The 26,734-nt window shown below is 35.8% G+C and overlaps 1 protein-coding gene across 2 annotated transcripts; it reads right to left on the bottom strand.

The window, feature by feature from the left end:
* Positions 1-3,875: 3,875 nt before the first annotated feature.
* On the bottom strand, positions 3,876-25,415 carry LOC125663173 (tyramine beta-hydroxylase-like). Of its 2 annotated transcripts, none has more exons than XM_056146035.1 (9): positions 25,398-25,415; positions 19,107-19,299; positions 16,597-16,726; positions 14,858-14,956; positions 14,583-14,762; positions 14,280-14,437; positions 8,010-8,253; positions 7,663-7,759; positions 3,876-5,249 (listed from the first exon to the last, which is right to left on the bottom strand). In XM_056146035.1, the coding sequence occupies exons 1-9, from the start codon at positions 25,406-25,408 to the stop codon at positions 4,658-4,660; spliced, it is 1,704 nt and encodes a 567-aa protein (XP_056002010.1). In that variant the 5' UTR covers positions 25,409-25,415; the 3' UTR covers positions 3,876-4,657. The 2 variants fall into 2 exon arrangements, with proteins under 2 accessions (XP_056002010.1, XP_048751432.2); XM_048895475.2 differs by lacking the exon at positions 25,398-25,415 and adding an exon at positions 22,311-22,409.
* Positions 25,416-26,734: the final 1,319 nt, after the last annotated feature.

The raw sequence follows: 26,734 nt of genomic DNA on the forward strand, positions 1-26,734 counted from the left end.
ATATGAATTTTAAGTGTCAGTTTTAAATGTCAGTTTTAAGAGTCAATATTAGGAGTGGGTTTTAATAAACAGTTTTGACTCTCGGTTTAAAGTGTCAATTTTAAGTATAGTTTTTACATCCTAGTTCTCACATCGTCCTTGCATTGTCCCTAGTTCATATCTAAATATTCCATATCTGCATGGATATATATCAAAATAGTTCATCATATATTTACATTAGTTTTAACAATAGTGACTATCATATAATTATGCAAAATGATACTGGCTACTGAGGGAAAAAATCATGTTCAAAAGGTTTACAACGCCCTCGTTTTGAATCACCATTTTACTTTTTTTATTAGATGAACATTAATAATAATCTCATAATGAATATTATATTGCAAGTAGAACACATTCCACATCGGTTTCTGGTAAAATTGTACAGGAAATAAATTGTCTTGAAACCACAAAATATGAAAACGAGGATGGGTGAACATAGTTGATATACCATGTTTCGTTGTAGTATACATATCACACCAGGTATACAATTAATAGTACTAGAAATGAAAAAGTATCATGTCTGTTGAATTTATAATTCAGTGTTTTGTTTATATGTTTACGATCTGTGTAAGGAATAAAATATTTTCCATGTGTGCATCTTGTTCTATAGTGTTATTTTTCATCATTGTTAACTTTTCAATTCTTATAGTATAACAGTGACCTTACTTTCTATACTGCCGTCTTATCACGGGTCTGTTTGATACAATACAGGTTTTCCGTCCGTCCGTCTGCTGGCTTTGTTCGTGCCCAAAGCGTACTGTTAGTCTCAGGACCAACAAACCTGGTTACTTGATACATCAATGTAGCCTTATTTTGGAATTGCAAATGATGAAAGGTGAAAATAACGAAGTGATCAATCGCATAACTCCTATAAGCAATACAAAATAGAGAGTTGGGCAAACACAGTCTCTGGATATATCGGAGGTGGGATCAGGTGTTTTGGAGGAGTAAGCATTCCCTGTCGACCGGTCACACCCACCGTGAGCCCTATATAATCAAGCGCTCGTCCTTTTCCGTAACAGCTAAGAAGGCTGGGATGTAGATCGGCGCAAGTATTGAATCAAATCGATGCATATCTTCTCCGGAAGCGTGCCCGTGGGTAAGGTTAAAATACTAGATCCAAATCCCTGTATAATGTATTATTTAGATGTTCACTCTAATCTCAGTTTTGGTATCATCAACGTCTTATTCACTCTAATTCATAAACATATAAGTGGAAATTGATAGTGGTGCAATACCTTAATTATGTATATTTATGTAAAATATATATATGTATATGTAAGATATCTGATAACACATATGTTTTTGAAAGCTCACGTTTCATAGTGTAACGTACGACTGTGACGTCCTAGTTACGTCATGTATTCGTAGCAACCAACTTTGATGGTGTCGACCCACATACAAGGTTTATTTGTAGTTACAGAAATAGCCGAGTAGTTACGATCGTGATAAAGCGTGACTGCAAGTCTACAAACATAGTTATACATCATGTATCAATGGTTATTCTATCTACACGGGCGTACCTTATACCCTAGTGGTTTACATATTCTTGTTGTATGACGTATGTGCCACGACATTTTCGAGAAGAACTTCACATTTTGTCACAATGGACAAGAGATATAATAGGTAGATTGCAAATTCCGTATTACACAGTTTAAAACAAAAATATATTCCATCAAGATCCTTCTGTGATAATTTATGTGTTCATTAAGCAAGAAGTGATGATAAAAGTAGATCAAACGTACAATCTGCACTGATTCCAATAAACAAAGCCTGAAATAACATGATCTTTGTCGTTAACTTTCAGTATTATACCCGTGCCTTATAATATCATAAACTTGATTTGATTTTACTATTATCTGTAAAAATTGCATTTTTCAAAACTGCCTATAGAAGGTATGACATCACACTGGATCAGCACAAGAAAACGAGTCGCATTCTCATGTCACTTAATTCCAACTGAAATTGAAAGGTGAAGCTAATAAGTAGTGATCAATCTCATAACTCCTATAAGTAATACAAAATAGAGAGTTGGACAAACACAGACCCCTGGACACACCAGAGCTGGGAACAGGTACCTTTGTTTCAGTGGCGTGTATGTTTGCCAGCCCCATGACAGCGGTACCTCTACAGAAATCTGCTTCTTCCTGCAAGGTTATCCGTGACGATATCACGTTACCACACCGATCGATATCAATTCTGTTTTGCAAAATGGTGAGTTATTTAAATTTCGTTGAAATTTCATCACAGTGCTTTTAATTTAATCGTTTTCTCGACCATACAGTTGTAAACGAAATGAAAGGCGAAGATAACTAACAGTGATCAATCCCACAGCTCCTACATTGTATATGCAAATTAGAGAGTTGGGCAACCAGAGGTAGGATCAGGTACCTAGGAGGAGTAAGCATCCTCTGTCGAACGGTCACACCCGCCGTGAGTCCTATATCCTGATTGGGTAAACGGAGGAATCCGCAGTCAAAATCAATGTGCCAAGAACGGCCTAACAATCAATATGAAACACGTCAAACAACATTTGACCCAATGATAGGTTGCATTGGCGAACCAAATCGTTATAAGGACCATAGTATTTGCGAAATGAAAACCTAGTGTAATGATGTGTCTTCGAAACCCAACTAAAAGCATGATACATTCATACAAATGCAAAATTGTGAAAGTATACCATAGGTACCTATATAAATGCAGAAATGCGGAAGGGTATCATGGTGCTCATACAAATGCAAAAATGTGAAAGGGTATCATAGGTAACCATACAAATGGAGAAATGTGAAAGTATGCAAGGTGAAGATAACGAACAGTGACCAATCTCATAACTCCTAGAAGACATACAAAATAGATAGTTGGGCAAACACGGATAACTGGACACACCAGAGGTGTCACAAGTACTAATGCAGATGCAGAAATGTTGAAGTATATCATAGGTACCCATACAAATACAGAAAAGTGAAAGTATATCATAGGTACTCATACAAATACAGAGATGTGAAAGTATGTAATGGGAACTCATACATAGAAATGTGAAAGTATATCATAGGTACTTATACAAATACAGAAATGTGAAAGTATATCATAGTTACTTATACATATACAGAAATGTGAAATGGTATCGCAGGCAATCATACAAATACAAAAATGTGAAAGCATATCATAGGTGTCCACGTGTGAAAGTTCCAGCCAAGTTAATGACCTGATTGTTCTACATTTTATCTGCGTCTTTACATGGCATTGTCTTTGTCCTTCTTCATGTCATCCTGATGAGGATATTTTGTATACATATTTACGTCAAAGTATCTAGAATTCGGGGCAGTCGGAGTTGATGCACAACTTGGTATACACATTATTAGCACTTCCTCTATGTATGCTAATGGATAAATGAATAATGTCATGTCCAAGAGATTAGCGCTCTGGCTTCATCGCCAAAACTGCCAAACAATTGAATCCCACAAAATAATTACACGTACAGTGGTGCTCTAATTCAACGACTGCTGTAAGGTTTGTACAAAAAATCCATTCCATGTTATGAAAGTGGACAGTTTAATCTGGTTTGCGAGCAGTATGGAATGAGATAAAGAGCAATAATGTTTCAGAAAAAAATGAATAAAAAGGCGAAGATAACGAGCAGTGATCAACCTCACAACTCCTACAATGAATACAAAATGGAGACTTGGACAAAAACGGCCCCTAGAGTATACCTGAGGTGGGACTAGGTGCCTAGGAGAAGTAAACATCACCCGTCGACCGGACACACCCGCCGTGAGCCTTATATTAGTATGTAAACTAATTCGACTGGGAAGACAATACAAAGAAACAAGAGTATGCAAAGTATTGTAATGTTCATTATTTCATACATAGTATAGAGAGAGGTAAAGACCAATATTGTTTTATAAGATAAATGAATACAAACTCTCTAGTTACGATCAATGTAGTGAAGGAACATCTGTATATATGAAATGAAGCAACATTCACTATTTTCCTGTAATATTCATTCTATGATTGAGTGTCCATACTCGTAATATAAAGGTTATAGGTTAATCATTCCCATACATAGAAATCTATACATTTAAGGTATCCAATGTATAATAGCCATATTTCATATCTACGAAATGGATGGTGGATTTTTGCAACCATAGTATTATTTTAAAGTGTTCATGAAATAAAGATATTTCACCGTAGGAATTTTCAAAGTTCTGTTTACTGCTTGATTCATTTCACCATGAATTTAATATTGAAGTTTATGTGGAGAGCAAATTTAATTAAACTATTTTTAGAAGAAAGTATATTTCCATACAAATCTCTTGGTAGAACGTTACATAAACTTTCTGTTTATGACAATATGAAATAAAATCTAATCATTTACCAAACAAATATCTATCAAATCAGATTTTTCTTTCTTTTTTTTCACAAAGGGCATATAACTCTCCAAAAGGTCTCAAGTGCAAAATGACCAGCTTCTAATAATTTACAAGTCATGTAATTTTCATCGATTTCACTTTCATCATTATTTAACAATAAACAATCATCATGTTGATTTAAATCTTTCAAACTTTTTCATTCTCCTTATATTATACATTGAACACCTTAAGTGTATTGTGTAGCAATTTCATGTTATATATGACAACGGTAAGGAGAGCATCATCAAAGCTAGCATCAATAGATGTAGATCAATTTTAGAGCCATCGTTTGTATTTTGGCCTATCTGTGAGGCCATCTCCTCTCGCAATATCTCGAGATCACATGATTCTATTTTCGAAAAGAACGTTAGAATATCGATATCGTTGGACATCCGCGCCCACCATTTCATATACTCCCCAACATCACCATTCATACAGGGATGGAGCCGAATTTCTTTAACCACTTCTTTACATTCTTCTAGACATTTTGATAATGGCTGACATCGTGTATTTATATTTCGGTAAATTTTGATCATGTCGGGATGTGATGCATTACTGAATACTTTCATATCGCAGTTGTTGACAACCCGGTTAAAGCGTAATTTTGTCATTGATGCACTTTTCCAGCTTGTGCAAAACGGAAGTCTAACATGTTTGGCTGGGTAGATTGTCAGAAACCCGAAGCACATCTCTGCGGAAGTTGCGTCACCTTGAAAAGTAGTCACTGATTTCGATGAAGACTTGAACACGCATTTTGTTTTAAGCTCATCTCCTGGTATCACCTGTATAACTGTTTTGTACCTGCAAACATAAATCAGCTAATAATTATCCATCCCATGATAAACAAAAAAGGGGGCCCTCGTGGCCGAGTGGTTAGAGCATCGCGCTCAAAATCACACGGCGTCTCACTTCTGTCGGCGCGGGTTCGAATCCCGCTCGCGCCGGTAAGTGGGAAAGTTTCCCAGTTTACTTTCGGAAAGTCGGTGCTCTCTTCCCAGGTACATTGCATCTGGGTTCTCTCTTCCACCAATAAAAACTGGGCGCCACCAGATAACTGAAAAATTGTTCAGTGTGGCGGAAAACATCAATCAATCATAATCATGCAAGGTGAAGATAACGAACAGTGATCAATCTCATAACTCCTACAAGCAATACAAAATAGATAGTTGGGCAAACACGGACCCCTGGACACACCAGAGGTGGGATCAGGTGCCTAGGAGGAGTAAGCATCCCCTGTTGACCGGTCACACCCGCCGTGAGCCCCATATCCTGATCAGGTAAACGGAGTTATCCGCAGTCAAAATCAGTGTGCCAAGAACGGCTTAACAATCGGTATGAAACACGTCAGACAGCATTTGACCCAATGCGAGGTTGTATTGACGAACTAGATTGTTATAACGACCATAGAATTTGCGAAATGCTGACTTCAATCGAGACTGTTGAAATCCCTGTACCATCAACTTGTTTGTCAGTAGCTTACCTCGATTTAAAAACTTACTATACCCAGAACAAGCTCTTGCATATCGAATCAGTTGAGCTATATAAACACCATATGCATGTGATAATGGAATATTGCTACATAAATGTGGGAAGTTGACGATGGAGAAGCTGAAATCATCCCGTTTGTCATACAGTTGAGTTGTTAGTTTGCCGTTAATGTCTACTTTCAATAAAATATCTAAGTATGAAGCAGAAGTGGACGACTCTGTGGTGTCCTTTATTTCGAGCTCACAGGGATATATCAAATCGACATATGAATGAAAGCTATCATTGTTAATAGACAAAACGTCATCGATATATCTAAAAGTCGAATTGAAGGTCACAGCGAGAGATTTTTTCTTCTCACGTAGAAGTTTTTGAATAAATTCTGCTTCATATGAATATAAAAACAGGTCACATGATAAATTCTAAAACATCACTGTATTCTTCCCTTTCCATTTAACAAAACTTTCCATAAAAATCTTTAAATTTCCTCATTTTCCCCTAACTTGTCCTTTGAATTTTACTGGTGCCACCCTTATTTGTATTTCAATCAGATAATGAGCTGGTCAACACATAATACTCATCTTTTCTAAAAAAAAAAAAAAAAAAAAAAAAAAAATCCGCTTGTCTCTTTAAAATGAAAGGTGAAGATAACGAACAATGATCAATCTCATGACTTTTATCAAAAATGGACAACACACGGAACCTGAGGTGGAATCAGGAGGAATTAACATCCCCTGTTGCCCGATCACAACCGCTGTGAACCCTATATCTTGATTATGTAAGCATAGTAACATGTTGTCAAAATCAGTATGCCAAAACAACCTAACTATCGGTATGAAACACTCTAGACAGAATTTGACTCAATGATAGGCTGTATTAACAAACGAGATCAATATACCGATGAGAGCATATGCGAAATACTCACTTTCAAAGACACTGTTCAAACCTCTGCAACATCAACTTGTTTGTCAGCAGCCTATTTCGATTTAAAAACTGATCATATACAGAACAACTTTTAGTGTAACGAATCAGTTGAAAGGTATTGCTACATACATGTAGATAACGAAAGTTGACGGTGGAGAAGTTGCAATCAACCCTTTTGTCGAGTTTAGTAGTTGATGTGCTGTTAATATCTATTTTCAATCAAATATCTAAGTATGAAGCGGATGTGGACGACTCTGTGGTGTCTTTCATTTCGAGGTCATAGACATATATCATATCGATATATTTCCAAATTTATGTAGCAATATTCCATTACCATCTGTATATGATGTTTATATCTGTGAACTGATTCGATACGCAAGAGTTTGTTCTGCTTAAAGTCAGTCTTTAAATCGAAGCAGGCTACTGACAAACAACTTGATGGTGTAGGGGCTCGAACAGTCTCATTTAAAATCAGCATTTTGCAAGGTCTATGGTCGTTATAACGATCTAGTTTGTCATTACAACCTACCGTTGGGTCAAATCCTGTCTGACGTGTTTCATACCGATTGTCAGGCCGTTCTTGGCACACTGAATTTTACTACGGATAACTCCATTTACCTGATCAGGATATAGGGCTTACGGCGGATGTGACCGGTCGACAAGGGATGCTTACCCCTCCTTGGCACTTGATCCCACCTCTGGTATATCCAAGGGTCCGTGTTTGTCCAACTCTTTATTTTGTATTGCTTATAGGAGTTATGAAATTGACATACGTATATGATGTAAGAGAGGTTATTCTTCTCACCTGAAAAATCTTGGTCGATCGTAGCTGTAGTCAGGTTCTCTAGAAATGGTGTGAATTTTGACTCCGTTCCTGTACTGATCAATATATTCTTCCCGACCTAAAATACCAATATAGTTTTTGCTTTTTACAGTTCATTTAAGATCTTTGCCCCAATTTTTTCTATGTTTTATATCAATAAGATGTTCTTCCGTATATAAATACTTCATTCTACTATTATGACAGTCACGTACTATCAGTTTAAATAACGCACCATTACCATCCCATTCAACTAAGCTTATCAAATTTCAATTTCAACAACTGTTTTGATATTCTACTTCATTATGCATGTCAAGAGGATACAAACAGACCTAAATAGTGCATATGATTTGAGGCTTCTGTGACATAAATTGGACCGGACAGAATCGCTCTCGTATCCTCCCCTCTGCATACGGCGTCAATCTCCACGCGCTCTTTCCCGGGTGGGATCTCCAGATAATGTTGACCTATTGTCATGGTGATAGCATCGTTAGGGCGTCTGTTTGGAGTGTAGAACAGCATCATTCCAGAACTGTCTACGTAATCAGAGCGACGCTCAAAGTTGTTCCAGTGAAACTGTGGGAAGATGGTGAAATACATCACATTTGTTTATTGGGTAATCCAACATTTTGAAAAGTTTTAACTATTCCCTCTAGCACCTGTACAACAGTGACAGTTTATGGAAACAAATTATATGAAATATTGATGGAACATTTCCTAATTTCTTCGCGAGGAAATATGCTATCTATGTAAGTAGTTTGTTTTCACTTGTACAATATCAAACTGCACTAGCCCCTTCTCCATTTCCTACATACAGCAGTGCGATAGAAACAACAAATTCCTCTACTTGTTTAATATAGAACACCAATGTAGATTTAATAAACAAATATCGGCGGATTCATATATATAACGAAAAAAATCCTAGATATGTTGTGTTAAGGTATTCAATGTATAATGACCATATTTTATATCTAATAAATGGATGGTGGAATATTTGTAATCATGGTATCATTTTGAAGGGTTCATCAAATAAAAATAACCCACTGTAGGAATTTTCAAAATTTTTTTTTACTGATTGATTTCTTTTACCTAGAATTTAACATTGAAGTATACGGGGAAAACATGTATTATTACAATATTCTAAAAACAAATTATATTTCCATACTAATCTCTTGGTAGAAAGTTACATACACTTTCTTTTTATGAAAATATGAAATAAAATTAATCATTGACCACACAAATTTTTAGAAAATTAGATTTTTCTTATTTTTACAAAGGGCAGACAACTCATCCAAAAAGTCTTAAGTGCAAAAAGGTGAGCTTCTAATCATTTACCGGTCACGTGAATTTCATCTGCTTCACTTTCATCATTATTTAACAATAAACTTTTATGTTGATCTAAATCCTACGAAGATTACAACCCTTCATTATGGTTGGATATTCTTCAAATAAAATGGTCAATTTATTGCCATTCTGGTATTTTCATTTTTTTCTCTCTCTCTTTTTGTGGAAAGGGTCACGCTGAGTCACAGTCCCAATATAAATCTTCTGGATCATCCCCTGTGATACCTACCATTTGCCTCATTGCAACATATTCTAGGTTTTCTCATGCATTTAAATGTTGCCTCATTGATACACATTTTAGGTTTTTTCATGCATTTAAATGTTGTCTCATTGCTACACATTTTAGGTTTTTTCATGCATTTAAATGTTGCCTCATTGCTACACATTCTATGTTTTTTCATGCATTTAAATGTTGCCTCATTGCTATACATTCTAGGTTTTTTCAGAATAATAATAGGGCTTATAAAAACGCGCGAAAGGCGAAAAGTTGTCAGAATTCCTTCGCTAAATTCTGACGAAGTTTTGCTTTGTTTAGGTAAGAAAAAGTTGCATGATTTTGTTTATTAATTTGTTGAATTTGCTAAGATAATGGATTGTTTTATTCATTATTTATTTGTTGATGTTTAAGTTTTACTTTAATATTTGTAAATATAAAATTGTATTTATTAAATGTGTGTGTTAAAAATAAAGAATTCCTTCGCTAAATTCTGACGAAGTCTTGCTGGTTTTAGATGCTGAGGACGCTAAACACCAAAGTTTACGGGTTAGATTTTTCGCACTGGAATTGAAATTGGTTCAGTAGTTATCGCTAAATGAATTAGTTGACAATTCATAAGGGGAGATTGAACTCGTATTAATTCCATTGAGCTAAGACCCTGTAACTACAAGGGATACCCAGAATACGGGAAAATCATAAATATCATTAAAAAAAGAGAAAGAAACGTTATGATACATGTATGCCAGAAAGAAGAAAACGAAAATGAAAGGTTTTATTGGATACTGCACTATGCTCTCCTTAACCCACCTTTGAAGAAAGAAATCTTATTTCATCGCCAGTCCATTAGTGTACATGATTCTTAATGCCATGTGTACTGTTATGTTTTTATTTTGTTCTCTTTTCTTCTTGCTTTCTTTCTCAAAATTTCCTTCCATTCGGACTTGAATTAAAAGTTATAACTGTGTGGTGGAGATAAAGAATGATTAGATAGATGAATGAGACTCGTTAGACACAACAGAAATCGGGAGGAATCGCCGTCTTTGATTATCTACCTCATTGACAACCCTTGTTACAAACAAATCATTTTTTTAAGTGATGAGAATAGAAACTAAAGGCATTTTTTTATAGGTAAAATGTGTTCAATCATCATGTTACATGTCACTTTTTCTCTTGATTCCTAGCTAAGTCCAAATCAGTGGGGAATATACAAATCAGTGGGAGGGGAAATTTACAAATCAATGGGAGTGGGGAATTTACAAATCAATGGGAGAGAGAAATTTTAAAAAAAAATCAGTGGTAGGGGGGATTCACAAATCAGTGGGAGGGGGAAACTTACTAATGAGTGGGAGAGGGAATTTACAAATCAGTGGGAGGGGGAAATTTACAAATCAGTGGGAGGGGGAAATTCACAAATCAGTGGAAGAGGGAAATGTTTGCAGTATCCAATAGGGAGGGAGATTTGAAAATAAGTGGGAGGGGGGATTACAAATTATTAGAAGGGGAAATTTACAAATGAGTGGGAGGGGGGATTTATAAATCACTGAGAGGGGAAATTCACAAATCAGTGGGAGGGAGAAATTAACAAGTCAGTGCGAGGGAGAATTTAGAAATCAGTGGAAGGGAGAAATTTACAAATCAGTGCTAGGGGGAATTTACAAATCAGTGGGAGGGGGAAATTCACAAATCAATGGGATGGGGAATTTACAAATCAGTTGGATGGGAAGTTTAGAACTCTGATAAAGAAAGAAATTTTCAAATCAGTTGGAGGGAAAAATTTACAAATCAATGGGAGGGGGAATTTATGAATCTGTGGAAGGGAGAAATTCACAAATCAGTGGAAGGGGACATTCACAAATCCGTGGATTTATATGGTATACAATAGGGAGGGGAAATTTATAATCAGTGGGAGGGGGTAATTCAAAAATAAGTGGTAGGGGGATATTTACAAATCAGTGGGAGGGAGAAATTTACAAGTCAGTGCGAGGGAGAATTTACAAATCAGTGGGAGGGGGAAATTTAAAAATCAGTGGGGGGGGATTCACAAATCAGTGGAAGAGGGAAATGTTTGCAGTATCCAATAGGGAGGGAGATTTGAAAATAAGTGGGAGGGGAAATTACAAATTATTAGAAAGGGGAAATTTACAAGTCAGTGCGAGGGAGAATTTAGAAATCAGTGGAAGGGAGAAATTTACAAATCAGTGCAAGGGGAAATTTACAAATCAGTGGGAGGGGAGAATTTAGAAATCAGTGGGAGGGGAAATTTAGAAATCAGTAGGAGGGGGAATTTACAAATCAGTCCGAAGGGGAAATTTACAAACCCGTGCTAGGGGAAAATTACAAATCAGTAGGAGGGGAAATTTACAAATCAGTGGGAGGGGAAATTTACAAATCAGTGGGAGGGGGAAATTTACAAATCAGTGCGAAGGGGAAATTTACAAATCATTGGGAGAGAGAAATTTACAAATCAGTGGGAGGGGGAAATTCACAAATCAATGGGATGGGGAATTTACAAATCAGTTGGATGTGAAGTTTAAAACTCAGATAAAGAAAGAAATTTTCAAATCAGTTGGAGGTAAAAATTTACAAATCAGCGGGAGGGGGAAATTATGAATCTGTGGGAGGGAGAAATTCACAAATCAGTGGAAGGGTAAATTCACAAATCCGTGGAAGGGGGGATTTATATGGTATACAATAGGGAGGGGAAATTTAAAATCAGTGGGGAGGGGGTAATTCAAAAATAAGTGTTAGGGGGGGGGTTACAAATCAGTGGGATGGAGAAATTTACAAATCAGTGGGAGGGGAAATGTTTGCAGTATCCAATAGGGAGGAAGAAATTTGAAAATAAGTGGGAGGGGAAATTACAAATCAGTGGAAGGGAGAAATTTACAAGCAGTGCGATCAAGAATTTAGAAATCAATGGGAGGAAGAAATTTCGAAATGAGTGGGAGGGCAAATTTACATATCAATGCAAGGAGGAATTTACAAATCAATGGGACAGGAAATGTACAAATCAGTGGGAGGGAGAAATTTACAAATCAGTGGGAGGGGGAAATCTACAAATCAATGGGAAGGGGATTTACAAATCAGTGGTAGAAAGAAATTTACAATTCAATGGGAGGGGGAATTTACAATTCTGTGGGAGGAGGAAATTTACAAATCTTTGGGAGGGGAAATTTACATATCAGTTGAAAGGGATGTTTACAAATCATTAGGAGGGAGAATTTACAAATCTGTGGGAGGGGGAAATATACAAATCAGTGAAAGAGAAATTTACAAATCAGTTGGAGGGAAAATTTACAAATCAGTGGGAGGGAGAAATTTACCAATCAGTGGAAGGAAGAAATCTACAAATCAGTGGGAGAGAGAAATGTACAATTCAGTGGGAGGCGGAAATTTACAAATCAGTGGGAGGAATAAATTACAAATCAGTGAGAAGGAAAAATTCACAAATCAGTGGGATGGGAAATTCACAAATCAGTGGGAGGGGGAGTTTACAAATCAGTGGAAGGGGGAAATTCACGAATCTGTGGGCGGGAAAAACTTACAAATCAGTGAGAGAAAGAAATTTACAGATCAGTTGGATGTAGAAATTTACAAATCAGTGGGAGGGAGAAATTTACCAATCAGTGGGAGGGAGAAATTTACAAATCAGTGGGAGAGAGAAATGTACAGGGAAATTTACAAATCAGTGAGAGGGATAAATTTACAAATCAATGAGGAGAAATTCACAAATCAGTGGGATGGGGAATTTACAAATCAGTGAGAGGGAAAAATTCACAGATCAGTGGGAGGTGAAATTTACAAATCAGTGGGAGGGAGAAATTTACAAATCCGTGGGAGGGAGAAATATACAAATCAGTAGGAGAGGGAATCTACAAATCAGTGGAAGAGAGAAATTTACAAATCAGTGGGAGGGGAAATTTACAAATCAGTGGGAGGGGAATTTACGAATCAGTGGAAGGGGGAAATTTACAAATCAGTGGGAGGGGAAATCTACAAATCAGTGGGAGGGGAAATTTACAAATCAGTGGGAGGGGAATTTACGAATCAGTGGGAGGGGGAATTTACAAATCAGTGGAAGGAGAATTTACAAATCAGTGAGAGCGAAAAATTCATAAATCAGTGGGAAAGAGAAATTTACAAATCAGCGGGAGGAAAGACTTTACAAATCAGTGAGAAGGAGAAATTCACAAATCATTGCGATGGGGAATTTACAAATCAGTTGGGTGGGAAGTTTACAAATCAGTGGAAGGGGGAAATTTTCAAATCAGTGGGAGGGGTTAATTTACAAATCAGTTGGAAGGAGATTTACAAATCAGTGTGAGGGAGAAATTTACAAATCAATGGGAGGGGAAATTTACAAAGCAGTGGAAGGGGGAAATTTACAAATCAGTGGGAGGGGTGATTTACAAATCAGTGAGAGGGTGAAATTCACAAATCAGTGGGAGGGAAAAATTTACAAATCGATGGGAGGGAGAAATTAACAAATCAGTGGTATGGGGAATTTACAAATCAGTTGGATGGGAAGTTTAAAAATCAGTCTAAGGGGGGAATTTTCAAATCAGTGGGAGAGAGAATTTACAAATCAGGGGGAGAGAGAAATTTACAAATCAATGGGAGGGTAAATTTACAAATCAGTGGAAGCGGGTAATTTGCAAATCAGTGGGAGGGGGATTTACAAATCAGTGAGAGGGAAAAATTCACATAAAAATGAGAGGGAAAATTTTACAAATAAGTGGAAGGGGGAATTTACAAATCAGTGGGAGGGGGAATTTACAAATCAGTGGGTGGGGAAATTTACAAATCAGTGGGAGAGACTTACTAATCTCTTGGAGGGGGAAATGTATGCAATATACAATAGGGAAGGTTAAACATTTTGAACATCGTAAAAAGTCTACAAGACTCTTATCTTTAAGGAATTTTATATTTGTATTTATCATAAACAAACTATGCCAAAACAAAAAAATGTATATTTTCCTATTCATCCATTTCTATACCAAGAGTTCTTGAATAAAAGGCATGCATTTGTGTAACTGTTTACCTGCATCATAGCGTATTTGTAACCTTGCTTTCCAATCCTGAACCCCACCTCCTCGTGCATACATTCTCCATTTTGACCCAAAGTCCACCCAGCGATTATTGACCGACATTTTGCCGAGCCCATGCCACACTTCTTTGGGACCGTTTCAGCCCGTGTTACTAAACATAGAAATACATTATAACTGCTGTCTACTGGTATATATATATATATATATATATATATATATATATATATACTGGTATATATATTATATATATATATATATATTCTCCATCAAACATAACAAATCTTTCAAAATCTTACCCGATTCTTCACATCCAAAAATAAGAATGTGATGCATGACGTATTCATTGTCAATGTATGGCTGGGTGGCAATCATGTGATAGTCGCCATCTTGAGGAAGTTCAAAGGTCATACAGAAGTAGTTGGTCTCCTGATTTGGCACCAGAGTGGGCGGATATCTCAGCGTTATGTTTTCCACATCTACAACATCAGGTAAACATGATTTCCATAAAAAAACTACAGAAAAGACAAAAGCAATGATTAAGAGAAATCTGACTAGATAAATGTTTATGGACCTGGTTCTGTGATTGCGTCACATTGAAATTTCTCCAGTTTACACAGAACCCATGTGTTCCTTGGTTTACACAGAGCGCTGTCGTATGGCTCACATACACCTAAAAATAGAAGACCCCATCAATTAAATCTGCAATTTGACTGTCTAATACCAACATTTTAAGCGATTCTAGAAGCAATTTTGATGATACAAACTAAACTTTGAAGGCCTTAAATGTCAAATTTAGATTGGTTATTGTTATATCCTTTCATTACCAAGAGTTGCATTGGCATTAGAACTATTGGAACAACAATCACATACTTCTGAGCTAGAGTAGTCACTAACAGTGAAATAACGGCAAACATCCGCCGTCTTTAAAACTCGATTTGTCAAACAAGTATCCTTACAATTTCATCTCTTTTTTTCAAATACCATTGCAATAAGGTATATTTTCCACGTATAAAGATAAGCATCATAAATGCAGCTTACTGCATGTGAAGCTGCTTCAATTGATTTACAACAATAAAAGTAGAAATTCTGAACTAAAGACTATTTTTCTACATTATGAATTGTACACAGATCACGCCATTTTAGTACCATCTATTTGATATACAACGAATAATACAGTGATATGTAGGCACGTAGCCGCCTATACGCACGAAACTTGATTGAGAGAGAGAGATCTGCTATAAACTATGTGTGCCTCGGAAATAGATCGGCTGGTTTATAGTTCTCATTTCTTGATTTAATGACCATCATATAATCCATTTAATCAAATTTCGATGTAAATTCCTTTTTGAATTTCAAATCATCAACACCATGTTTAATATAGCTTTATTGTACACCATATGTCATCTATGTACAGTGTATATGTATTTAGGGTACTCTTTTATTAGTAGTAGTAATATTTACCAAACATACCAGTGGAAAACATCGTACTGTATTATGTTTTATCATAACTGACCTATGATCACTGAAGAGGGATTATAAAGGCACTGTGCCTGTTGTCTAATCCAATTTATGTATGTATTTCCTATATACACATGAAGAAACAATGTTCAAATTAGACAACACAATTTGTAAAACAAAAGGTAAGTCAAACCAAGTACTCATGGTGAGTTGTCATCATAAAACACTTTAGAAAATGGGGTTTTTTTTAAATTCTTTTTTCCTCTGGAAATTCACTAGAAGCACTGTTTCCGTGCACAAAAATTCGACGATTTCATTCGTGAAAACCCTAGAGCTTCTAGGAGATTCGCCCCTGGACCTCCACCACTTTACATACACTTCATTTTCTTCTAGCTACACGTATCATCTGTATTAAACAGGTATATTTTCAACCTACGTCTTTCTGCTTCCGTGGCCGAGTGGTTAGAGCATCGCGCTCAAAATCATAGTCTCTCACTTCTGTCGGCGCGGGTTGGAATCCCACTCGCGCCGGTAAGTGAGAAAGTTTCCCAGTTTACTTTCGGAAGGTCGGTGATCTCTTCCCAGGTAAATTGTATCTGGGTTCTCTCTTCCGCCAATAAAAACTGGACTCCATCAGATAACTGAAAAATTGTTTAGTATGGCGGAAAACATCAATCAATTGATCAACCATCTGAAAATCTTTCTGACTCTTAAGGTCAGTGACGTCTATATCAGTTATACTAAGCATCTCCCTGAAATCCAACACCTATTAGATATACACCTCAGTGTGTGTTCGCAGTAGATCCTAGATATAACCATATTCAGAAAGAAAACCGTAATCAAATGTATTACCAGGATGTGAAAAGGCGTTTTTATCCGGAATTGCATTTTCCCGCCACAAGCAGTTCGGATCCCCCAATTCTTCACCATTAGTTTTACCGTCTCCGTCCGAGTCCTTCCGACATAATTCAGGGGACCAAGTCTGAAATAATATAATGTATAAACAGATGTATCCCTAATATTTTTGAAAAGTGTTTACATTCTCTATGTATGTTGGTTTCATTTCCCGATGAAAGCGATGTCATTTCAACTACATATGTATATTAAAAACGCCCTCCTACACTGTAATAAGTTGAATTAGAAGACAAATATTCGTTGCTTCTTTGCCTACACGGTAGCATTGAATTATAATCAAATGGATAAGACAGTATTATCCAGATGCAAGCATTTGTATTAATATATACTCTCCCTCCTGCGAGCTCTAATGACTAGATCGCGGGAAATAATCCGAGCTAAATCTAAACCTCTAACAAGGAAATTTTTTGACGTCAATCCCAGAAGTCCCTTGTCAAAAATGGCTGAGATCTCGTAAAGTCACACCTTGGAATATGATTGTGAACTTGCGTGGATTATCATTCTAATCTTGTTGTCTCCGAGCTCGAAAATTCAGTGCACCATTAGACGAAATGTTTAAGGAAGTACAATGTTTATGAAAGGCAGGGTACCGTAAGATGATGTGTGACGTCATGTCTACGTTTTGACTTATGTCATAATAAAACTGGCAGTGGCGGATCTAAATACGTACTTGGTATTTCCATTTGTAAAAGTCATACTACCGGCGTTGTAGCATAGAAAAACGGACCCGGGATAGATTTTTCCCCATGGGGGAAAAAGCGCCGCAGTATATAATTTCCCCTATGTACAAAGTCAGTATAGAGTTTTCCCCTGGGCGGAAAAACCGCCCTGGTATAGAATTTCCCCCCTCCGGTTTCCGGATTTCATTTTTATAGATTAATGAAATAGATATTCGCTCATCAATACTACGATATTCATAAAACAAACGAATACTTTTTTGAGATGTTGAAGTTGGGTTTACACGCTGAAAATTTTGAAATGCATATTGTAAATACAATATGCTTTCCAAAAAGACAATTATCAATATCATTAGGATTTTTCGTAAAAAGTCGACTAAAAGATATGTCGATACAATTAAAATATCTGAAAAGTAGAATCGATTAACTGTACAACTAAAAGTAATTTAATTTTCTCTTTGATTTAAAGTCAAAATTTTTAATTTAAAAAACGTTAACTTCTTCCCAACTTCACTATTGCAAGTGTTAGATAATAGTAAATAACGATAAAGACTTAATTGCGATTTCTGAATGAATTTTGATATACTATTACACGTTTTGAATAATTTCCTTTTAAAAAAAAATCATTAGATAATGAATGTTCACGATACACAAGAATTACTGTGTCTAGATAAGCTAGAGAATTCTAGTAATAGAACTGGAAACGGATACATAACTAAACTGTAAGAAGGGGAGCGTACTGTCATTTAGGGGGAAATTCTATACTGGGACGGCTTTTCCTAAGGGGAAAATTGGGCTCGGGTTAATTCTTCCTCGGGGAAATTCTATGCCAGGCCGTTCTTTCCGGGGGAACGTCTATCCCGGGCCCGTTTTTCCGGAGGGAAAGTGTATGCAGGGGGAAATTCTATGCTACAACACCGGGACAATATTGAATATACGTAAACATTAGACATACGTAATATGGCATCGAATACAAATTGTGTACAAGCGACTACCCACCACAAATCTTATTAGAATACTAAATTCTCAATAAAAATTTGTTATTCTATGTGTGAGGGAGCACAGGTACTGAATTAGTGCTATTTAAAAAAAAGGAATAAAAAAATCGATGAAATTCGGTCGGATTGAAAACATTTTTAAAAACCATTTTTTTTTTTTGCGACTGAAAATAATGAGTGCTTGAATCCATTTCCTTTTAACATTTCCGGTAATGCAAACCACGATGACCCCCTCCCTCCCTCATGATAACCAACCATGCCACTTGCTATTAACTACTGAAAAATCATAAATTAATTCTAGTTTTGTGAATTAATCTTAATTAATGGATCCTCACAACAACAGTGGAGAGGAGCTTAAATCAATGATGTTGCAATTTTATTCAATAATTATATGTGAATGCTGAACTATTTCATCATTGTGTTACAATTAGGATTATGTACAATAATATAAAAATTGTTCTAATTTTCTCTTTTGGAACATATCATTGCTACAAGGGGATTATCATATTTCTTTTCTTTTTTAAAAAACTTAGATAGGTGCGCCTGGGGGTGGGGGTGGGTCCGCGCATATACATGCCCAATAGTTAAATTTAGATCATCATTATATTGAAATGCGTTTTATGAGTATTTGACAAATACATTTATCCTGATCAAAGCTTGAACATTGCAAAAGATGCACACGATATACAAAAGAAGCTGCGCTCGCTCAAACGGTAGCACCGTCAACATAATACATGGCTATATGTAGAAAACGTACAAAGCTATGACCTACCTTTCCTGAAGCATCAAAGTCCTCACCAAAAGGATTCCTTAATCCGCCCCCAAGTTCATTCCTATGACCTACACCGTGCCAGAGATAATTCGGCTTGCAGGGGTGTGGAACTGAATCGCCATTGGGGATTTTTGTTTGCAAAAACTTGAAACCCAGGCAACTTGTAAAAAACAAGGGAAACCACACGGAGATCCTGTAATATAATGAATTTAATGCATATATATGTATGTATGTGTCAAAGTAAATATTATCACAAATAAATTCCTATAATAATCGAAGATAACGAACAATTATCCGTCTCCTATATCCTATACAAGACACAACATTAAGGGAAGTTAGGGTACACTTGTACCAGAGGTGGGATTAGGATCAGGTGCCTAGGAGAATCCATGTAACAACATCAAAAACACACCATAGCAAAGATAGGGTTCACAGCTGGTGTGATCGGTCAACAGGGATGCTTACTCATTCTAGACACCTTTTCATGGCTTTTCTGTATAATATCGTCACATGGTTATGTTGTGCTAACTTTCACAGATTCTAGCAAGATTGATACTTTGGATGTGCATTTCCCTTTAGTTTTAGATATTAAAAAGTGAAAATATTTCTACAAATAATACAAAATAAACAGTTGGGCAGAGACGGACCCCTGGACACACCAGAGGTGGAATCGGGTACCTAAGAGGAGTAAGCATCCCCTGTCGAAGGTCACATCCGCCGTGAGCCTTATATCTTGAACTGATCAACGGGTCCCGTAGTCAAAATCAGCGTACCAAAAACGGACTAACAACTGGTATGAAATAAGCCAAAAAGCATTTGACCCAATGTGACGAAAACGAAGACTGAGCAATTCTATAACTCCTACAATCAATACGAAATAGAGGGTATTGGGCAAGCACGGTCTCCTGGGTATACTATAGGTGAGATCAGGTGCCTAGGAGGAGGCAGCATTCCCTGTCGACCGGTCACACCGAACATAAAATAGTCAAGTCACAAGCAACCTGATGAATTTGTTTTAAGTAATGACAATATGGAAGTTATTTACAGCGAGGAACCACAGGTGCTTGTGGATTGATCTGTGATATGACATTCTTAAAAACGGTTTCTATGCGAGATTTGTGTATTCCATTGAAATATATAAACTCTGAAGTTACATTTTTTATCAAAAATACGTCCGAAATACCCAAGGAATTGAACATTTAAAAATACAAGAAGGGGGGTACCAGAAGTTCTGTCCACAAGCACCTGTGCGAGGAACGGGCAATTTTCGATTTCCTGTTAATAATCGCTGTTCACAAATGTATTGCCATTGGCAGGGCAATCCATGAGATGTGCAAGCATGTCATTTGTTTAAAGTTTTAAAACATGTCTAAGAAATCTAACGACGTTAGATAACCGCTTTTTGTGTAAACTAATATGCATGTATAAAGAAGAACTATTGTCTTGCAAGACAATTATTTAATCACTATAATTACATATTCATGTTCCAGTTTTGAGGATAAAAAGTGTTTGAAATCATTAAATACTGGTGCTATGGCTGTTTGTGAGACATTTTCATTGAATTAAAGTTTTGGTGACAAAAGGAGAGCTTTTGTCCCTTTAAGGCTGTCCAGCTGTTTTCATTTGATCAGATTTTGACTACGGATTACTCCGTTTACCTGATCAGGATATAGGGCTCACGGCGGGTGTGAACAGTCGACAGGGGATGCTTATTCCTCCTAGGGACCTGATCCCACCACTGATGTGTCCAGGGATATGTGTTTGCCCAACTCTCTATTTTGTATTGCTTATAGGAGTTATGAGATTGATCACTATTCGTTATCTTCATCTTTCATCTTGCATACGTATGTATGTGACAATATCATTTTTTTTATATAAATCAAATCATTATTTTGTTTGTTATATAAAAGAAAATAGCCATATTATTTTGATACAAATTTTGTATCTGGTTACCATATTTTGAGCAAGTAATTATCATCATACATTCATACATATACATGCATCAGTATCACTATTATACAAAGGACAATAAATACACAGAAAAATACATAAAATGATACAAATCTAAGGTGGGTTTTCCTTAATAACTGTATACACAAATACCCAATTACAGATCAAACGCAAGTTTTGAAAATATATGTATTAAGTTTGTTTTTAAAAACAGATAATGAATCTTCGACACGAAGATTACAAATAATCAGTTATTATTATTTTTTTTTTTTTTTGGTATCCCTAATATGAAGACACAAGAAATGCGTACAGTACCTCACGTTTATAAAACAGACTTCCGTAGAGTCGTATAATTTTCTGCCGGCAATAATTACTCCACTTTTTTAAGTAAAACTCTTCGTCAAAGACACGCTTGATTTGTTTGCACCGTTATGCACCTGTATGCATATATGAATTGCAAGCTTTTATAAGGGGTGGATCCGTAGCTCTCTGGCCTGTCCAAAGATTTTTCCAGAAAAGTGACATTTATGCAACTAGATTAAAGGAATATACATTAGTGTATATTCGTGTCGACAAAGACTGAAATGATTTCAAACCTTGATCAATAAACTTAACCACGGTTATATAATCTTATGGGACGGGGCTTTTATACCAGAGATGTAATACATTCGAGGATTCTAATAAAGTTGTAATACAGCTAATGTTTTAAAGTTCGTCAAAATGTTCTCTTCAAGCATTAATATTTTTTCTATCCTCACTAAAAAAAAATTAAATTAATGTTTATCAGATAATTTTACTTCAATACTTAGTATCTAGAACGCCTTCTCGTGAACTGCTAATATAAATGGTTTGATGATCAAGCATAACAATTTTGAAGAAAATGTCAGAATTATGATTTGAAAGAAAATGAAGATGAATAATATTTTGTATTACCGTGTCCTTACTACTCTGATTTACGCCAAATATACATCAAAAGTACTCGACCACCCATGTTTAAGCTTGTATAACTTTTGTCAGTAACGAATGAAAAAAAAAACATTTTGCAATTTAGCAAAGTTTTTGATAAAAGCACTGAGCCTAAGAAACTTGAAAACATAGTATATACATGTAGCTGTCCACCACCGGTTTACACTAACTAGTATGTTGGTTACTTAGTTACATGTATTATATAAATTTACTAAACCATGGAGATGTTGTTATTTTTTTTCAATGATTCCATAACATGTTGTGAGAATCTAGATCGGTGAGACTTACCTGCCACACATCCTAATGTATAATGGCCTCCCTTTCAATTACTTCACGGGTTTTTTTTAACAATGAACGTCTGAACCAGCTTTTCAGTGATTTGTAGGGCTATGTGCAAGAATTTAAAAGCATCATTACCTAAACATCATGAATAAACTCTCCCGCTTTGTAAAAAAAAAATCATTCAAATTTACATCTCTAAAACGAGAGGCGCATGGAGTGATTCTATGCAAAAGATTGTGTTTCAAACTTTACAGCATCCCATCCATCTCATTTACTCAAAATCATGGGCATTTATGCAATGTGGGCTTTCTATTTACACCGTAATCGTCCGTCCGTGTTTGCATCACTGTTTGGAACCGTGGTTTTTTCTCTCTCTCATATTCAATTTTTGTCCTTTGTTACACAGTCACAAGAAAACTGCCATTAGGTTTACCTGCACCTAGTTTCTGAACTTTTGCATTTAGTGTTTCTAAATGGATGCGGTGATCTGTGACGGGGCCGCGGTCTGTTTAAATGCCGTCCTTGTTGATTACAATGTATGTAAATCCAATAATAGAGGACGGACAATCAAAACAACTAAGCATCAGTCCACTAACACATTGTAGGTCAGAAATGAAGAACAGCCCGCTAGAGTTTTGTGGAGAGAGAAAATCACACACAGACCCACATAGACAGAAAATCAGAGAGAGAGAGAGAGAGAGAGAGAGAGAGAGAGAGAGAGAGAGAGAGAGAATTGTATGGTGATATAATTAAACTCATTGTCTTCAATGGGTATGGCATGTCAGTAGAGAATCATGATTCATATGGTGATATTTTTCAATTATATACTCTTTTCAATGCAATGACATTGTACAAATAAATATTTTAAGTGTTGCTAGGGAAAGTGGTTGCTATGGTGATATGTGTAAACATATTGTCTTCCATGGGTCCGACATGTCAGTAAATAATTACATGTTGATATATTTGTATTATATTCTCATTTGAAGGCAGTTGGAATTGTACAGTTTGAAATTTTTGCTTGTTGCTAGGGAAAATTGGTTGCTATTGTGATATAGTTCAATCTAATGTCTTCATTGGATTCAACATATCAGTAGAAAATCACATATTGGTATATTTGCATTAGGTTCTCAATCCAGTGTAATTTAATCATACAACTTTAAATTTTTATGTGCTTTGCTAAGGAACATCAGTTGCTATGTTGATATGGTTTAAGTCTGATTTCTCCAATTGGTCTGAAATGTCTATAAACTAAAGTCAACCCTGATGATTTGTGTTTATTTTCAGTTAATAGAATCATTTTAATGCATATATTGCAGATATTCTTGTTTTATTGTGTTGGAAATGGGCCTGAAAGAGTTGCCTAGCAACCGTTACTATGTGCATTTCCGACTCTTTTGATTTTTATTTTGAGTACACTTAGTATTGATTGTTTAGAAAATATGCATCAAAATTTGGCACTTTTCGGATAACTAAAGTAATATGTATTTAAAATACCTTAAAACTGTCGAATTTACAGAAAATTGATAAATATTAAAACAATGCCTATTCCAAAGTCCTCTACAGATACCATATAATAGTATTTCATTAGCATTGTACATTTTTATATTGAAGTACCTTTACCTCGCCTAAATAAATTATCATTATGTTGGGGAAATTATTATTTTCATTTTTACACAAATTTTAAGAAGTGTGTATTTCTGCAGTTTACAAAACCTAATACAGTGGTTGCTATGGAAACACAAATGCTTTAATTTCCATAGCAACCATTGATGCACAATTTTTTTACTCTGCATGTCTTCATATATCATTATTATGAAGAGTTATGGAAAGTTTCATGAAAATCCAAGATTATCAGTGTGCCACCTTCTGCATGATTCTACGTGGACTGCTACTTAAGACGATTGTCCTAAAGCGCCTTACATGTACAGCAATAAAGACAACCTAGATCAAAGGACAATAAATACACAGAAAAGGACATAAAATGATAAAAATCTAAGGTGGGCTTTCCTTAATAACTGTATACCCAATTACAGATCAAACGCAAGTTTTAAAAATATGTTTTAAGTTTGTTTTTAAAAACAGCTAATGAATCTTCGACACGAAGATTACAAATAATCAGTTATTTTTTGGTATCCCTAATATAAAGACACACAAGAAATGCGTACATTACCTCACGTTTATAAAACAGACTTCCGTAGAGTCGTATAATTTTCTGTCGGCAATAATTACTCCACTTTTTAAAGTAAAACCCTACATCAAAGACACGCTTGATTTGTTTGCACCGTTATGCACCCTGAATCCATACATAAAATGCAAGTTTTTATAAGTAGCTCTCTGGTCTGTCCAAAGATTTTTCCAGAAAAGTGACATTTATGCAACTAGATTAAAGGAATATACATTAGTGTATATTCGTGTCGACAAAGACTGAAATGATTTCAAACCTTGATCAATAAACTTAACCACGGTTAGATAATCTTATGGGACGGGACTTTTATACCAGAGATGTAATACATTCGAGGATTCTAACAAAGATGTAATACAGCTAATGTTTTAAAGTTCGTCAAAATGTTCTCTTCAAGCATTAATATTTTTCTATCCTCAGTAAAAAAAATATTAAACAAATGTTTATCAGATAATTTTACTTCAATACTTAGTATCTAGAACGCCTTCTCGTGAACTGCTAATATAAATGGGTCGATGATCAAGCATAACAATTTTGAAGAAAATATCAGAATTATGATTTGAAAGAAAATGAAGATGAATATTATTTTGTATTACCGTGTCCTTACTACTCTGATTTACGCCAAATATACATCAAAAGTACTCGACCACCCATGTTTAAGCTTGTATAACCCTTGTCAGTAAGGAATGAAAAAACACATTTTGCAATTTAGCAAAGTTTTTTATAAAAGCGCTGAGCCTAAGAAACTTAAAAACATAGTATATAGCTGTTCAAAACCGGAATACACTCACTAGTCTGTTGGTTACTTAGTTACATGTATTACATAAATTTACTAAACCATGGATATGTTGTTGGTTTTTTTTTCAATGATTCCATAACATGTTGTGAGAATCTAGATCGGTGAGACTTACCTGCCACACATTCTAATGTCAAATGGTCTCCCTTTCAATTACATCACGGTTTTTTTTTTTAACAATGAACGTCTGAACCAGCTTTTCAGTGATTTGTAGGGCTATGTGCAGGAATTTAAAAACATCATTACCTAAACATCATAAATAAACTCTCCCGCTTTTTAAAAAAAAAAATCATTCAAATTTACATCTCTAAAACGAAAGGCGCATGGAGTGATTCTATGCAAAAGATTGTGTTTCAAACTTTACAGCATCCCATCCATCTCATTTACTCAAAATCATGGGCATTTATGCAATGTGGGCTTTCTATTTACGCCGTAATCGTCCTTCGGTGTTTGCATCACTGTTTGGAACCGTGGTTTTCTCTCTCTCTCGTATTCAATCTTTGTCCTTTGTCACACAGTCACAAGAAAACTGCCATTAGGTTTACCTGCACCTAGTTTCTGAACTTTTGCATTTAGTGTTTCTAAATGGATGCGGTGGTCTGTGACGGGGCCGCGGTCTGTTTAAATGCCGTCCTTGTTGATTGCAATGTATGTAAATCCAATAACAGAGGACGGACAATCAAAACAACTAAGTATCAGTTCACTGACACATTGTAGGTCAGAAATGAAGAACAGCCCGCTAGAGTTTTGTGGAGAGAGCAAATCACAGACAGACCCACATAGACAGAAAATCAGAGAGAGAGAGAGAGAATGGGAGAATGAGAAAGAGTCAGAGAGAGAGAGAGAGTGAGAGAGAGAATTTTATTTTAGATGTACATGTAGGATAATAACCTTTATTATACGGGTTTCTGTTGTCTCTCAGACAAATCTATCTGATCAAATTCTAACCAAATTGTTCTAAATGATTTAAATCAGTGAAGCCGCAATGTATGGTCATTTTGCATCGAGTTTCCCTTTGTATAAAGATTTTTTTTTAATTGTCTATAAACGATGCATGCAGCAACTTGGCTTTTTCGCTTTGATGAACAGAATCATATTAGCTATGTTTTTCAGAAACTAATATTAAGAATCACTTTCAATTGGGCAATTTTAACTAAATGTTATTTGTTCAATTTTGTGAATAGATAATGAAAACGATCGACTGAAACGCAAGTGATTAATTCTTCTACATAAAGTGTGTAAAATCCTATTTACAAATTTAGATGAATATTAATCAGTTAAGTATTATGGAAAATTAATTCGCCATACTAAACTGACTTGGATAACTGGAAACTTGATTGCAAGACACGAGGTCCGCAGGGTTTCAATGCTTGAAATTCGGTCACGGCCTTATTCACACCTTTATGTTGCAAACGTGCTGTATATGGACAGCGTAATTCACTCTGCCAATTT

This window comes from Ostrea edulis, chromosome 8 (genome assembly GCF_947568905.1).
Source record: "Ostrea edulis chromosome 8, xbOstEdul1.1, whole genome shotgun sequence".
Classification (NCBI taxonomy): Eukaryota; Metazoa; Mollusca; class Bivalvia; order Ostreida; family Ostreidae; genus Ostrea; species Ostrea edulis.